The 15,355-nt window shown below is 35.5% G+C and overlaps 2 protein-coding genes across 7 annotated transcripts in view; one reads left to right on the top strand and one right to left on the bottom strand.

Moving 5' to 3' along the window:
• LOC117100270 overlaps nucleotides 1-8,830 on the top strand; it is a 23,564-nt gene extending 14,734 nt beyond the window's left edge. For all 6 annotated transcript variants that reach the window (XM_033239898.1, XM_033239897.1, XM_033239902.1 and 3 more), the window contains 11 exons: nucleotides 214-278; nucleotides 716-1,043; nucleotides 2,776-2,834; nucleotides 3,220-3,561; nucleotides 3,825-4,142; nucleotides 4,356-4,475; nucleotides 4,831-4,903; nucleotides 5,308-5,451; nucleotides 5,681-5,739; nucleotides 5,942-6,301; nucleotides 7,058-8,830. In XM_033239898.1, the coding sequence (XP_033095789.1) occupies nucleotides 214-278; nucleotides 716-1,043; nucleotides 2,776-2,834; nucleotides 3,220-3,561; nucleotides 3,825-4,142; nucleotides 4,356-4,475; nucleotides 4,831-4,903; nucleotides 5,308-5,451; nucleotides 5,681-5,739; nucleotides 5,942-6,301; nucleotides 7,058-7,368 (2,179 nt within the window). In that variant the 3' untranslated portion in view covers nucleotides 7,369-8,830. The remainder of the gene's footprint in view (nucleotides 1-213; nucleotides 279-715; nucleotides 1,044-2,775; nucleotides 2,835-3,219; nucleotides 3,562-3,824; nucleotides 4,143-4,355; nucleotides 4,476-4,830; nucleotides 4,904-5,307; nucleotides 5,452-5,680; nucleotides 5,740-5,941; nucleotides 6,302-7,057) is intronic.
• A 554-nt stretch (nucleotides 8,831-9,384) lies between these two features.
• LOC117100282 overlaps nucleotides 9,385-15,355 on the bottom strand; it is a 50,202-nt gene continuing 44,231 nt past the window's right edge. Inside the window, exons 60-68 of the mRNA XM_033239932.1 lie at nucleotides 15,139-15,163; nucleotides 14,729-14,866; nucleotides 12,771-12,905; nucleotides 12,550-12,608; nucleotides 11,691-11,745; nucleotides 11,003-11,140; nucleotides 10,520-10,578; nucleotides 9,621-9,827; nucleotides 9,385-9,419 (exon numbers count right to left, since the gene is read on the bottom strand). Of these exons, the coding sequence (XP_033095823.1) occupies nucleotides 9,385-9,419; nucleotides 9,621-9,827; nucleotides 10,520-10,578; nucleotides 11,003-11,140; nucleotides 11,691-11,745; nucleotides 12,550-12,608; nucleotides 12,771-12,905; nucleotides 14,729-14,866; nucleotides 15,139-15,163 (851 nt within the window). The remainder of the gene's footprint in view (nucleotides 9,420-9,620; nucleotides 9,828-10,519; nucleotides 10,579-11,002; nucleotides 11,141-11,690; nucleotides 11,746-12,549; nucleotides 12,609-12,770; nucleotides 12,906-14,728; nucleotides 14,867-15,138; nucleotides 15,164-15,355) is intronic.

The raw sequence follows: 15,355 nt of genomic DNA, 5'->3' as shown, positions 1-15,355 counted from the left end.
TTGTTACGCGCCTGCATGCATGCCTACAGACGAAGAAGCCTACATACGTACGTTAGTATGTTTCAAAATATATATCTTTAGCATTATAATATGACATATGCAACTTCGATTTAAGCTGAGCTCTTAAAAAATGCTATAATAAAATCCAACTGATTTGCTGCTAACGAAATGTTCTTAAGACGAGTTAAAATCTAATTGACACTTAAATTTCAGTGATTCTTGTCAATGCGTTGATCCTGTTTCTGGAAACAAAACCTATCTAGCGCCACCCAACTGTGGTAAGATTTTTTTTCTTTTTCAACTTCTTATTTGATTTTTATTGATTTTTTGTTTAGTGTTTTGCTGACACTGGAGAGGATGCAGGATTTGTCGGTAGGGGGCGGTAGGGGGTGCATGAGAATTCACATCACCTCAGGTTGGGGCTGAGGTGAGAACATTTTAATAATATGGACATCAAGTTGCCCGGAAATTGCACTCTCACACTTTTAAAATCTAACATGTACTATATTTTTTAATGATAAAAATAATATATAAATAATACAATACAATTATTTTTCTTAATACAATTTTGTTTTTTTTTTTTTGGGGGGGGGGGGGGGGGGGGGGAGGGTGCGCGATCGCACAGTCTGCATCCCTCCTGCATACGCCCCAGTGACATCGTAATTATTAAATTATTTTCTACGAAATTGTACCGTATTTCTTTTGGCTCTTTTAGAGCTTCCCATTACTACTACGACAGAGATGCCGCCTGTTACCCAGTCGACTGTTGACCCAACCCCAGTCCAATGCAAGCTGTACTCTTGTCAAGAATTCTGTCCTTACGGTCATGGAAATGATGACTCTGGTTGTCCTACCTGTGATTGCAAAGTGGTTGAGAAATCATCCGTTCGGTATAGTGAAACATGCCGAGAAGTCAGAATTCGTATGGAAGATGAAATTGCTCAATGGAAGAAAAGTTCGATAAAAACTACTCCATATCCGTGGGTGCCAGAATGTACAGACGACGGGAATTTCAAAGCTAAACAGTGCAATTATAAAGCTGGGTATGTAGACTAGAGTGTAATATTTAGGCCTATTTATTTATTTGTTTAGGCCTATTTATTTTTATAGAACCATAATTTATATAGCACCTTTCACAATCCGCAGTTTTACAAGCGATTATACAAGGCGTTGGCATCATTATTTCCCTGGACAATGGATACTGAATTGGCAGATCTGCACATTGTGCAACTTTCTCTGCTTAAACACACACGACCCATACATTCAATGCCATACATCTTACCAGGTACCCATTTATACTCCTGGGTGGAGAGAGGCAAAAGTAAGTAAAGTGCCTTGCCCACAAGCAGTGCGACGAGCGTCGGTCTCGGACTCCCGATCTCCCGATCTCACAATTTCACATCTCACAATCAGAAACCTTACACGCTGCGCCACACACCTATAACTTATAACGATATTGAAAACATTATTTATTTGGAATACTAATAATAGCGAGCCTAAAAGTTGATCGATTGAGTGATTGATCGATCGATCAATTGATTGATTGGTCGATTTGGTTGATTGATTTGTTAATTGATTGATTGATTGATTGGTTTATTGATTGTTCGATCGATCGATCGATTGATTGAATAAATGTTTGGTTAGTTGATCTAATGATTGATTGTTTTATCTATTGAATGACCCCTGCCTGGGGTAATACTCATTATTATATTATTAATATAGTTATTATCATCCGTTTTTGTCCTGTTTAACTGTGGAGCCTACTGTTTCAAAGTTTTAACACTTTTTCTGGCTTCGTCACTTGTTCCGTCCGATTGTACATAAATATTCTGTATCTGTAAATATCAGTTTCGGTGACAGTCGTGATAGTCATGATGACGTCACCAAACCTCATTAGTGGATTCTGATCAGATGATAGATGACTGGTGCTGGCACCAGCATAGAAGTGATATCAGAATTTTGTTCTTTTTTTCTCTATCTCTCTTTTATGTAAAAACAATGTGTTTCATCATTACTATACTAGGCACAGAGACCATTATCTTTTCCTTTTCACTAGACTACTTGAAAGCAAAAACCTATTGTTTACTATGGCCCTGAACTCCGGAACGGATTACCAAATTATATTACCAATTTAAGGTCTATGTATGCATTTAAATCTGCCAGTGAAAAAAAAAAACATTTCTTGCAATTCACATTATTTTTTTTCGCCCTTACTTGCTTGGATCACTTAAGTTATGCTTCTCTATAATTGTGAAATATATTATTATTATATCCATTATCTTTCTTACATTTTTCTGCTGTTTAACTGCGTAGCTTACTATTTAAAAGTTTTAACACTTTTTCTGGCTTCGTCACTTGCTCCACCCAATTCTACGTAAATGATCTGATACTGTAAGTAGGGGGCCTATCAGTCACGTTGACAAATAAGAATTATGATAATCATGATGACGTCAGCAAACCTAATTAGGGGATTTTGATCTGATGATTGATGACTGCTGCTGGCACCAGTATAGAAGTGTATTAGCATTTTATTTGTTATTATAATAATATTGTATGATTACCATATATGTTATTTAATAATTTCACTATGTTACATGTTGTTATTACTTAGTAATGATATTTTGTTAAGCCTATATTCATTTCATCTGCACCATAACATTTGAACAAGTGGAAATAAATAAATTGGATTGAATTGAATCGATTGAATGATTAATCGGTATGTACATATAAAACGATCGGCTATATGATTCTAATTTTCGGTTTGATCATCACCAGATGCTTCTGTGTTGATCAAGAATCAGGATTTCCGAATGGAAAAACAATCCCAGACTGTGGTGAGTACATACTGTAGGCCTACCGTATATTGAAGTAACATATACTGTACTAAAGTTAAGAGTAAATAGTAACTTTGTTTGTATTTATACTGTAGCTTGTGATGACAATAAATTCTGATTCTGATTTTGATGCTGACATCAGTTGGTCGTTAATTCAATTAATGTACGATTGATGCCAACTACAGTGCACCCTCTAAATCGATACTATATTTGGGACCTGAAAATTTAGAGTTGTCTCGGGGTTCAGTTTCCAGTTAGAGAATGTATGCTTTTATTTGAAAGATTGTTAATCGGTACCTTGAATCTGGTCTCAAATTATGGTCTTAAATTGAAGGGTGAACTGTATTTCTATAGTTCCAAATTGACAATCGTCTATTCCTTATAGGAACCTACAAGGACTGTGTTACGAATAGGATCAATGCGTTATTCAAAGCGCTTAGAGGTGCTTCGCACAAGAAAAAAGCAAAGTTAATAAGACGTCTCTTAAGTGGGGATGATGCAAACGATATCCAAGTAGCTATGGACATGCTCAGTAAAGAAGAGGATGAAAGCCTACTCTTTGACCCTACTACACACATACCGAGTTGTAACGAGTATGGTGACTACGAAGCTCTGCAATGTAGAATCGCTGAAGCTGTATGTTGGTGCGTTAATGTTCTTGGAGAAGAGATAACAGGTAGCGAAAGTTCCACCGTGTTTCCTGATTGTTCACATTATTCCCGCCAAGGTTGGTGTATAAAGTGAATGTGTCACTTCTTTATTACCTGAATGTTTCTGTGCTTAGTTTATTATATATATAAAAAAACAAAACAAAACAAAACAAAAACTTGTAAGATGAAATGTTTTTACAATAAAATTACCCTGTGTTCGTTTATGTAATAAAGAGATTAAGATACTGGAATAAATACTGTACAGAATGTTGTTGAAATATAGAATCCTTTTATCCGTGTATCTACCACTTATTATACTAGGAAATTTGTTCTCTTTCAGTATCTTCGATGCCAATACGTACGAATGAAATATATCCTATAAATGTTTTAGAAAATGAATTGGCTGACCTGCATTGTAAGTTCGAAAACATTTCAGAGTCAGACAACTTTTACATCTTCTGGACACAAAATGGCATACCTATTAATTCTTTCAATAATTCCCGATACAACGTTTTTGATGTTTATTATCTCTATCCGACGGCGTCGTCTAACCTGCAAATTCAAAATGCAACAGCGGAAGATGATGGCTTGTACCGATGTGAAATAGCAGATACATCAAACGATTACTATTACAAGTCAGAGCCTTACACGTTTGAAGGTAGTTTTCATCAGAATTATTTTATTATATAGTTGGAGTAAATCATTTTGGTTATTATATTAAAACATTAACAGTCTTTACCATTAGCTAGAAATCTTCCATTACATAAGCTATATGATGTTTTCCATAGCCCATCATTACTAACATAGGCCTAAATGGTAGATGTGTTTTGTGTAAATCGGTTTTGTGTAAATCGGTTGTTTTCTTTCATAGTTTGGAACCCGGATCCAAATCTTTTCAAGTGTGTGATCCAGCCTTGTAATAAATATTGTGGAATGGGCTTCAAAACTAATAAATACAGATGTCCGATTTGTGAGTGTATGCAAAAAGAAGGTACAGTAACATTTTAAAATAAATATGATAGTTTGAGAGTGAAAGAAGTTGCTCTAACCAGAATTCGAACCCGCAGCCAGCTTTTTTTTTGGTGTATATGCAGACACCTTAACCAACTGGGGTAATGAGGAACTTTAATCCGATTGGAAGCAACTGAATTAAATACTCTATTGCACATGCGTATTATTGGAACAGCACTAGTTCCCGGCGTATACAAATAACAGATATCATGCTCTACAAAAATGCCCTATGGTACCATTCTTCACTTATAAATTCCATTGAAACCGTAATTATGTACCCAGTATTAATATAGCTTGCACATCCATAATAATATAGTTATTGGTTTTATTTTCAGAGCTTACATTGTTTGGTGAATTCTATCTAATTCAAAAACAGCTCGATGAGCCGTTTGGAACCCACGATGGAAGGTAAACCACTCTTTAAATATAAAAAACAATAACACATCATGTATATAGGTCTACACATTTTTAATGTGGAATCAGATTAGGTTTAATAGCAATACTGATAATCTTTTTCTTTCTTGTTTTTCCATTAGGCCTAATGTTCTTTACTATACCAAAAATTAAATTTTGAGAGTGATTTTCTTTCTTAATAATTGAATTATTTATGATAATATCGACCAAGCATTAACATTTAACCAATGTACCCGGAATGTCAATCAAACTTAACAACTGACCAATCAGTACAGAGCAAGGAATACGCGCGTGTCTCACAAAACACACGTATGTCGTTCAGTATTATTAGAGCGGCAGCGTAGCGAAAAGTATATATATTTTCTTAAAACATGTTCTATTTTGTTTGAATGATGTAGGTGCGAAGTACAACGGCAATTAATAAGGAAGAAACTAATGGAATTAGACCTTAACGACCAATATTCGTGGACGACCATTGAAAACATCCCACAATGTGATTCAGATGGAAATTATGAAGAAGCTCAAAATTTGAGGGACCTTGGGTACGATATGTATACAACACTCAATATTTATGACTAATTTATTTTAACATTAAAGATAGTTTTGTTCGCTAACTGGGTTCCTATACTTTGCAACCTGAACTTTCCAAATTGAGATGTCCGTATTATGTGCGGTTCGTCCTACCATTAAGGATTATGTTTGTGTATATTTATCGGTTTGCATTATTTAAATACCGTCGTTTATAATACTTTTAATGTTATTGCGTTACAGACGCGTTTGCGTTGACAAGAAGAGCGGACAGCCGTCAGGTCGCGTTGTTCCAGAATGCCGTAAGACTTTTCAATTTCTAAAGCAAGAAACAGCAAGCAATAAATAAATAAATAATAAAATTGATACTGCTATAGCCTTAATCGCTATTATGTTGAATCATTTAACACTAGGCCTACAATTGCTTACTTTTAATTTGTTTGACTACAGTAGTTTATACATTATATTTTAATTCCGATTCATATTTATTATCGTTATTAACAGGTGAATTATCTCCTTGCATGGACCAATCAGCAAAGAACATTGCAGCTCATCTTGCTTTCTTCCTTAACGAGTCCACAGCAAATTCAACCTACCTCGCCGCAAGTCAGGCTCAAACAATGAAAGAGTGGAATTACGTGCTTGAACAGGCCGTGTTATCTGGCTTGCCTATTGAATATGTTGGCAATTTTACGGGACTACCTTCTAGTCCGTATTGTGATGGTAGGACAGGTGCATACTACGTGGGCGCATCTGTGTGTTCTGTAGGTTTACTTGAATGCTGGTGCGTCGATTTCAATGGTGATGAGGTAGACGGTTCTAGGGTCGGTGTCAATGAAACAATGCCATCATGTAGAGAATTGGGTAAGTAAAATCGGAAATATAAAATAGTAAAATATAATAGGCCTATACCTGTATTCCTATACTGTCCTACTACTGTACCATTACCACTGTAATTACACCAATGAAACTGCACTACTACCGGCACCAATACCAGAACCGATACCACTACCCAAGGGCATCGATCCGTGATTGAAAGTGGATGGGGTGGGGGAGGGGAGAAAAGAGGACGAATTGTAAAATAAGGAAGTCTTGGGCCGTAGGGGCCAACGCCTGACAGCCTAATATGTATATACGCTTCCAATTTTAACAACGTACAGTACAAGTACATTGTTTTCGCAATAAATTTAGCCTCTGATAACCGTTGTATCCATCAAACCGAAGGAGAAGTTACTGAGATGGTTACGAAATATACCATACACACAATTGCGTTTTTTCTCGGTTTTGGTCCCGAAATACACACTCCACATGGAACAGAGCACAAGTGAACAGAAGAAATTCATGACAGATATTCGTAATTGTTGTTCTTTCCACTCGCTTTGAAAAGTGGGGTTTTAACTATAGAAGATTGGTGAAAAGTGGGAGGGGGAAATTGATATTGCCCTTCCCCCACAGATCGACTTCCGTGCCACCACCACTAGCAGGCCTACTACTGCTGCTGCCACTGTGACGTGTACAGTACAGTATAAGGTTTAACGAATATTAATCGTTCTCTCTTTTTCATAAATAATCATCTTACAATAAATGGATTAGGTCTTTATGATTTATTTTTTCCTTTAGTTTCAGTACCAACAGATATTCCAACTCTGCTTAATCAACAAGACTCTCAAATAAATACGAGTATTGGCAGCACGATAACTTTGCGATGTGACGTGTCCACCTGGTCACCTGATACATACGTTATGTGGTTAACTCCGTCTGGGCTTACAATGGAACAAATGATGGTTTTAGACAAACGTTACCAGTTTGTCGGAGATCAGGTCACTGATTTTTCAATTCAAATCACAGATATTCAAGAAAAGGACGCAGGGGATTATACCTGTTACTATCGGTTCATTTATGATAAACGCTACACTGTTTATGTTAATTAGTAATACAGGTAGATATATAATAATTCTGTGATCATGAATAGTTGGAAACAAATGTTGTGAATGCTGTTCTCTTTCGATCATTCTGAAACTTACTATTGTCACAAACATCAGCAGCATTTTTTTAGCTAGTATATGATTTTCGTTTTCATACTAATGTGTGTGCTATTTTCTGTGTTTAAGCAGTATTTTATTAATGATGATTAAAAGTTTTTAACCAAAACATTTTAAGTTACAAGATCTCATGAGAATTGTATAAGTTGTAGACAACCACATGCATGCATCATCACAAACGTTGCTTAAAGCTAGGCACTCACTGCGTCACATCTGCTTCCGGAGAGCAATTGACGACGTAACGCCGTCTGCTGATTGTCAATGGCAGTCTGAACAGATCCTCATTCAAAAAGCGATCTGCTGGTTCCGCGCCGTTGCGTGCGTTCGTCGTCGCGTTGCCGTTGCTCACAGTGAGTACCCGCCTTTATTTGTTCTATGACAAGAAATTCAGCTACCCTCAAACTCAAGATCAGAGTTTGTATTAATTATAGCAAGATAATCGTGGTCATATCAATCGGAAATCATCAGTAATAATTTTTTATTCAAAATTTCGTTCAAGTGTTGTTTTCTAATGTAATGTAACGGTCACGCATTTGGTATCGCGACTTTTCCGTAGATGCATAGCGCCCGGAATCAAAGATAAACAAAAAATATATAACCAATAATAGTGGTTGTATTAAGTATCAACCAAAATAAAAGTATGTACTCAATAAATTAATTGCGTTGGGGAAGGACGTACAAGTAGGAGCGTATCAGATTCAGATCTACTTCTGTTGCGTTGTATTCTCAAAAATTATGTAAGAACATAAAAACCCATAGTTTTGGCACAAATATCACAGGACAAAGTGACATCAATATCATTTTTATCCAAAGTATTGTTGTTTAAAATGTCGTTCAAGGACGTACCAAGCTGCTACTGGTAGGGAAATTGCATCAGATTCAGATCTACTTCCGTTGCGTTGTATTCTCGAATATTATGTACGAAAACAACACCCATTGTTATACACAATCATAACAAGAAAAAAGTGACATATTTTTTTTTATCCAAAGCATTATTTAAAATGTCGTTTAAGTGTAGGTTCCTAAGGACGTACCATGTTGCTACTGGTAGAATTGTATCATTTTTGTTGCATTGTATATTCGAAAATTATGTACTAAAACAACACCCATAGTTATGCACAGACATAACAAGACAAAAGCGAAATAAATATATATATATTTATCCAAAGTATTTTAATAACAAATTATTAATAACAAAAAAAGTCAAATGGATAATGATTTATAATGGACCTTTCAGAATGCTTCAAATATCAGCAATACAGACAGAGCAGTAACAAAGATTATCCTCAAATTTTATAATCCATCTATAAAAATGTGTCCTAAGATAGATTGGGCTTACTATATACTACAGTGAAAAATATTAATCAATAGATGAGATATTAGCTAATGCGACATTCGAGCAAAGCAATTACTACAATTTAATTTTACCAGATAACTACGACTGCAGAGTGAGTTGTTTTAAAAGGTCGGGTAACAAATATACATTGAAAAGATTAAGCAGCAACGACCGTAACAGCAGCAAGTCTCACTTCGTTCATCTTTCATACACACACTTGGACATAACGTAAACACTTATACATCAGCTTAGACAATTAGAGAAAAAAAAAGAGTAATTTAAAACGTCTAATTAAACATTAACTCGTAGTTTGATCTTTGACTTAAACATTTAAGAGGCAAGAATAAGCTGCACACGTCACAATAACCATCTTTAGTCACAGTCACTTTCAACAATTACATCTTGAAAATTAAATGTTGGAGCAATGGTGGAGTTCATTCTTTATGTAAAGATGGACAAATCCTAATTGAAGCAAAATAATGCAATCTCAGTTTTCAGGTTGCTTACAAATGAACTTGAGGAAGGTTTGACTTTGTCCGATTTAAAATACAAAATGCAGCATATTATTATTAATTTGGTCCTGGTGTACTTGCATCAGCAGAATCTAGTGGAACAAACAAAGTATATTTTTACAAGATATTATAACATATAACCAAGTGAAGAGTCTCATCTGGCTTCCACTTAATTAAAATATTCTTCTTTACTTTTTACTTATAAAATTTTAATTTTATTCAGCAATCTAAATGACTACCTATTAATAATTAAAAAAACATTTTATACTATCTAATAAAACCATTTTCTATACCTTCTGGTCTTTCCAAGTTGCAATTTATGGAGTTACTGTCTTTATGGGTAGTTCCTTGAATTGGTGCGCCAGACTTTAAGGTACACCAGCAAATCGATCCAGAACACTGCCTCGACTTGTATGAGCCATCAATATCACATTCAGGAATGAATGCTTGGTTAGCCTCAGTGGCTACCTGCCGTTGTATAGCACAGTCACTAGGGGCTTCTGTAATGAAACATGTACTATTCATGTAATAATATGTCAGCAGTGATATATGGTAGTGAAACTTGGATTATCGAAGTTGAGGATGCCCAACAACTACACAGAAATGAAACATCAATAATCAGCTGGATCCGATGGAGTGAGTAGCTAAGAAAAATTAGTGGATGTGAGGTGGCAAAGAGGCTTACATTGGTTTGGACATGCAGAAAGGAGAGTTGAAGACAACTGGCTGAGGAGGGTCCAACGTCTTGTGGTTAATGGTAACAGTGGACGCGGTAGACCCTGCAAAACCTGGGCTCACGTTATCGTGCAGAATGAAAAGCTTGCATGGAATAATAATAGAACCTAAACTGAATTGATGATGATGTATAGAGACATCATCTGATGAGGAAGTCATGATGCTTCTAATGTGGTTACCTTTATAACTATAACGGATGATTGAACAATGTTAAATATGAGTTGTGCAGTTGCATACGAAATTTATATAGCCGACTCTCTCCATGGAGCAGATATGCTGGCTCCTTGGATTTTCGGTTTTATCTTAAATATCTTTCGATAATTCTCATGAATATTTTATGCTTTAGGTAAATATATATGTTTAAGCTACTTATTTTTTCTGCTGTTATATTTCTTCTCAAGTGCTAATATTTTAATATCTGTTTGTTGGTTGTATACTAATTAGTTTATATACTCACGGCAATTTGGCATGGAGTAGAAGGATGGTTCCCCAGTATACTGATCTACACAATGACACCTGTGGACCAATTATAAACTTTGTTACATACCTGATTTGTTATTTTCGTCTCATATAGCCTATGATTAATTTCAGACATCTTCTGTACACATGAAAGAATCAACAGTTTTCAATCTTTCTATTAATGAAACAGTCTATATCAACAGTTTGTTTTGGTATCTTCAATCATTTTTGGTAACATCCCAATTTCTAAACTGTAGATTGCATGCTTATCTAACACTATTAAAGGACTACTACAATGTTAAATAAAAAATTTACTTCAGTCCTTGATCCATTTTTTTACCCACCCCTTTATTAGACTAACCTGTCACTCCTATCGCTAATCTCAGCTCACAATGTTCAAATTAATGTAAAGGTCATGCTAGCCATCAAAAAATAAGTTACTTATTGTAATTACAGTACTTATTTCTTTGGTAAGACTTACTCAATTGGATATCTACACTGAACAAGCATGAAATTGCCATCAACAGTACAACTAGGTGGTGTCAAGTCGGCAATGAATCTACCTTGCGCTGCTGCTTCAGCTAATTGCTCTACAATTTCTGCCGCAACTTCAGCACATCTGAAATCATGAAAGGTTGGAAAATCTAATACTGTATAAAGGATATTTTGAGCAGTGTTGTGGAGTTTCTTATATAAAGGGGGAAGGGCATTTAAGAGAAAAAAGCTGAGTAAAAATTGGAGAGAGGGCAGACAAGAAGCAGAAAACACAAGAAAGGTTGTTATTAGATAGAAAAGAAGAATACTGTATACTATTGTAAATAAAACTAATCCTTTCCGAGCCACTGGGGCCCATAGGGCTGGAGCTTATCTCCAGTTTCTGTAGTGTGAAGCGGATGAGGTTAGTCCCAGCAGTTTGCTGGTACCCATTGATACAGCTGGGTGGACTGAAGCAATGTAGCTAAAGTGCCTTGCCCAAGGACACAAGCAAATCTGCACAGCGGAGACTCGAAACCCCGACCTTACGATTGAAAGCCCAAACCTGAACCGCTGCGCCAAACTGCCGCTACTATTGTAAATAAGAAATAGTAATTTGCAGAAAAATTCAAGGAAAGAATATGATATTGGAAATTAAATTAGGTACAGCACTATTAAATTAATTATAATTCTACCTTCCTGGTCCCGAAACGTCTATTGTAAATGATGGTGGTGGGGTTGGTGTAGTACCTACAAAAAAGGAAATTATATTACATTATATAATACCTTTGTAAAATCAATTAAATATCTTCATTAATAACTGTGTACAATTAAAAACACAGCAATTTGTTTTAGTGCAAGTATTATCATCTGTAATGGAAACCAACAGACAGGTCATTTTTAAAAAAGGTCGATTTCCGGCCTAAAGAATAGAAGCTGTCTCTCGGTTAGAACACTGTCCGCAGAGAAAGCATAAACAGTGTAGAATCAAGCAGTTAAAAGCTAAAAAATTAAAACCCACACAAAGCCAGGCTAAGCATAGGTGCTAGCGCAAAAAATGCTAGCAGAAACTTCTAATTATGTAATGGGTAAGCTTTTCAATTCATCAATATCGCTCTACAGCGGGAAGAAAACAAGGTTATAGCTAGTGGCAGCGTCAGGAATCTGGGGGTGGGGGGGGGAAGTGAGCGGCAAGGTAAAATTTTAGGGGAGGAATATGTATTCCCATAGCAGACTGGAGTACAATTAGAATTTAAAAAATCACAACATTAAAGAGTAATGCTTCTATCCATTTGCTTGTTATTTTATTTAAATGTTCAGTATATTTATTACAAATGTAAAAACTTTGAAATGACAGGCAGACCGATAAGAGATTAATTTTGTTGGCCATTCTTACAATGTTCAATTTTCCGGCAAAACTTTGTGGGGGGGGGGGGAAAAGAAATTATTTATCTAAGCTTCTGAATTTTTTTGGTTTTTGCCAAATATTTCCAAAACGGGAATTAGTTAATTATTTGTATCTGTTACCAAAAGTAAACTATGAAAAGTATTTACCAATTTGAGGTTCAATGTTTCTAATAAAGTTTCCTGTCTCTTCATCAACCAAAAAACACCTGGAAAAAAAAAAACCAGATAAACTTATTATTTTGCAAATTTAATATTGAGTCATTACAACACTCGTTAATTTCCAATTTATGTTGGTTTCAGCACCTCTGCCTTAACGCTTGGCCATTCGACTCGGCAGTGTTCCTGAGTTAGGTAAACAGTTGACTTACTTTGAATGATGACACTGTACAGCTTTGTAACGGCCGTCTTCAGAACAATTCAAAGGTACCAGGTCTGGTACAGTCAGCCCTTTGGCTATAGCATTTGCTTTAGTTTGCTCTATGTATGATATCATCTGAAAACAACTATTTCACGGAAGAAAATTAATCAACATTGTCAGTAAGATTTTTTTTAGTGTTTATGTGAATTATTGTGAAATGGCAGTGGAATGGAATTTGTATCTAAAATAAAGAATGCTACAGTAATAACAAAATTCAGTTTCTACTACGAGTATTAGTTCATTTGCTGATAAAATTGTAAAATAATTTAAAGTCAAAATATACTTACTTCAATTCATCAGTTGTAGAGGCCACTGACAATAAAAAAAAAATTAATGAAATAAGTTTAAGCAAATAAAATGTATTCACACTCATTTAAATATTGTTTAACACATCAATATTACTACGTATTTATTATGTATAGTTATATGGCACACTAAAGCCGGGTATAGTACTCGTACAACGAATCCAGCTCTGCTCACTGTGAGCGCTAAACGAGGCGACACCATCTGCAGATTCGTCATTGAAAATGATTCATTGCACGCACTTCGTTGCATTGTGTCCTCCATAGAATATTGTCGGCAATAGTGTGTGCTGGCTTTAGTTGGATTTTTAAAATTATTTTTGTTGATATGGAGGAAGGAGAAAGATAATGGAATTATAAATAGAACGACGATATTAATGATGATAACAGGGGCAGATTCAGATGTCCGAAATGGGTGCGGCCATCGAGAGACAATGGCATTTAAAACAATCCATTGCATGTGCGTCGTCGCGTTGTGTTCTTCATTGAATCGCGCCGGCCGATGACTGCTGGGCGCAGGGAATGCCTGGCTTTATGGTGTAGAGTTTTGGTGAACTAATTTCTAATTTTACGATCGTCAGTGGCGGGTGAAAAATTTTTTTTTTTTTTTCATTTTGAAATTGTTTTGCCAAAAACATCCAGACGGAGGAGAAAATAAAATACACAAATCAATCGTGAACCCTGAGATCGAGTGGCAGCCTGAGCTGCCCAATCTAGAGCCGCCGCAAACTTAGTCGGGGGCCAGCGCGCACAAATCTCGCAAGGCTCAGCCTTACTACACGAGCGACACAAAGGGCACTCCGAGTGCCGGTCGAGCTTAACACTCGGTTTAGGGCCCCCACACGCCGAGCACAAAGACTTGCGAGCGGACATGTCGATCGAGACTACAATAAACAAAGGATATCTTGCAAGTTGAAAATAAATCCAAGGCAAAATAAGATAGCTTGAAAAGACTGCAAGTAATTTCAAAGGCTGGGTGTATCCAACTTCGAACAATGTCGAAAAGGGAATGAGAACGTTTGTTAGGGAGACGGTTCGCACGTGGCGCCTTGGGTCGGACTGTTCCATTATTTTCGAAGGGGTGTTCCGTTTTGGGAACAATGGCAATTAGTCGGTTATCCAGGTAAGTATTCACGAAATAGACATAACGTTTCATTGGTGAATGTAAACACTGTAGTAATGGGATGATTAAATACTTTAAATTTATATAATGAAAAATAAATATATCTTATATTTGGATATTTCAAGGCATATAAAACAATAAAGAAAAACTTTTAATTTTTTCAAAAATTTTCATTTTTTGTGGAGGCAAGTGCTCTAATTGGCCAAATATAAAATTATGTTTTTATTCAAAATCATCATTATTGGCGGGCGGTGGATTTGCTAACAAGGTATAAAAAAATCTTTCCTGGAGTATAGAAAAATCTAAAAATAGACAAGCCAAAGTAAGCTATGTAAATTATGGGCCTAAACCAGAAGCTAGAGTATTCCCATCTCAAATATGAAGGTTCTTTAATGAAACAATAAACATAAAAGCAATAGATGTGCATCTAGATGCTTAGTGGAGTACTTCCATTTGACATAGCACTATTAAACAGATTCCTACCCCAATTCTGGTAAACACTGTAGTTTCTTATAATTGCCATCTTCTGTACATGATGGTGGTACTAAGTCGGCGATGGTTACTCCTGTTCTTTTGGCATCCTCCAGCGTTTCATTGATACCAGCAGCTACAGCAGCACACCTGTATATAAAACAAATATCCTTAATTTTCCATATATCAAGTTTGAGGGGTAAGTTCCACTTAATATCAGTTTTATCAAGGTAAATATATTCACAAAAGACATAACAATTGTATTTCATGTTAAAATGTGCTAATATCAACGACAAATGGAAAATAAATATTAGTTCATAATATTATGAAATAAATTAAATTAGGTGGAATTTTGATTAAAGAGTCTAACTCTAATTCATATATCATAAATGTGAAGGTGAATAAAAAATGTAAATACTTACGCTACATAGTAGACAGCAGAATCCACTGTGAAAGGATAAATACCAAATTGTTAGTTTAAGACAACCAAAAAAATAAAATATACAAACTTTAATCAATTATAATCTCAAAAAAATACTTTAATTAATATTATTTTAAAAAATTAGATTATACAAATCAGTAGATAAGTTGGCAGTCTATAAGTGAGGTAACTGGATAAACCAACTATTTCAATGTCCC

Source organism: Anneissia japonica, unplaced genomic scaffold (genome assembly GCF_011630105.1).
Source record: "Anneissia japonica isolate Jap-2015-1 unplaced genomic scaffold, ASM1163010v1 scaffold287986_len575832_cov185, whole genome shotgun sequence".
Taxonomy (NCBI): Eukaryota; Metazoa; Echinodermata; class Crinoidea; order Comatulida; family Comatulidae; genus Anneissia; species Anneissia japonica.
This window is presented reverse-complemented; position numbering and strand designations above follow the sequence as displayed.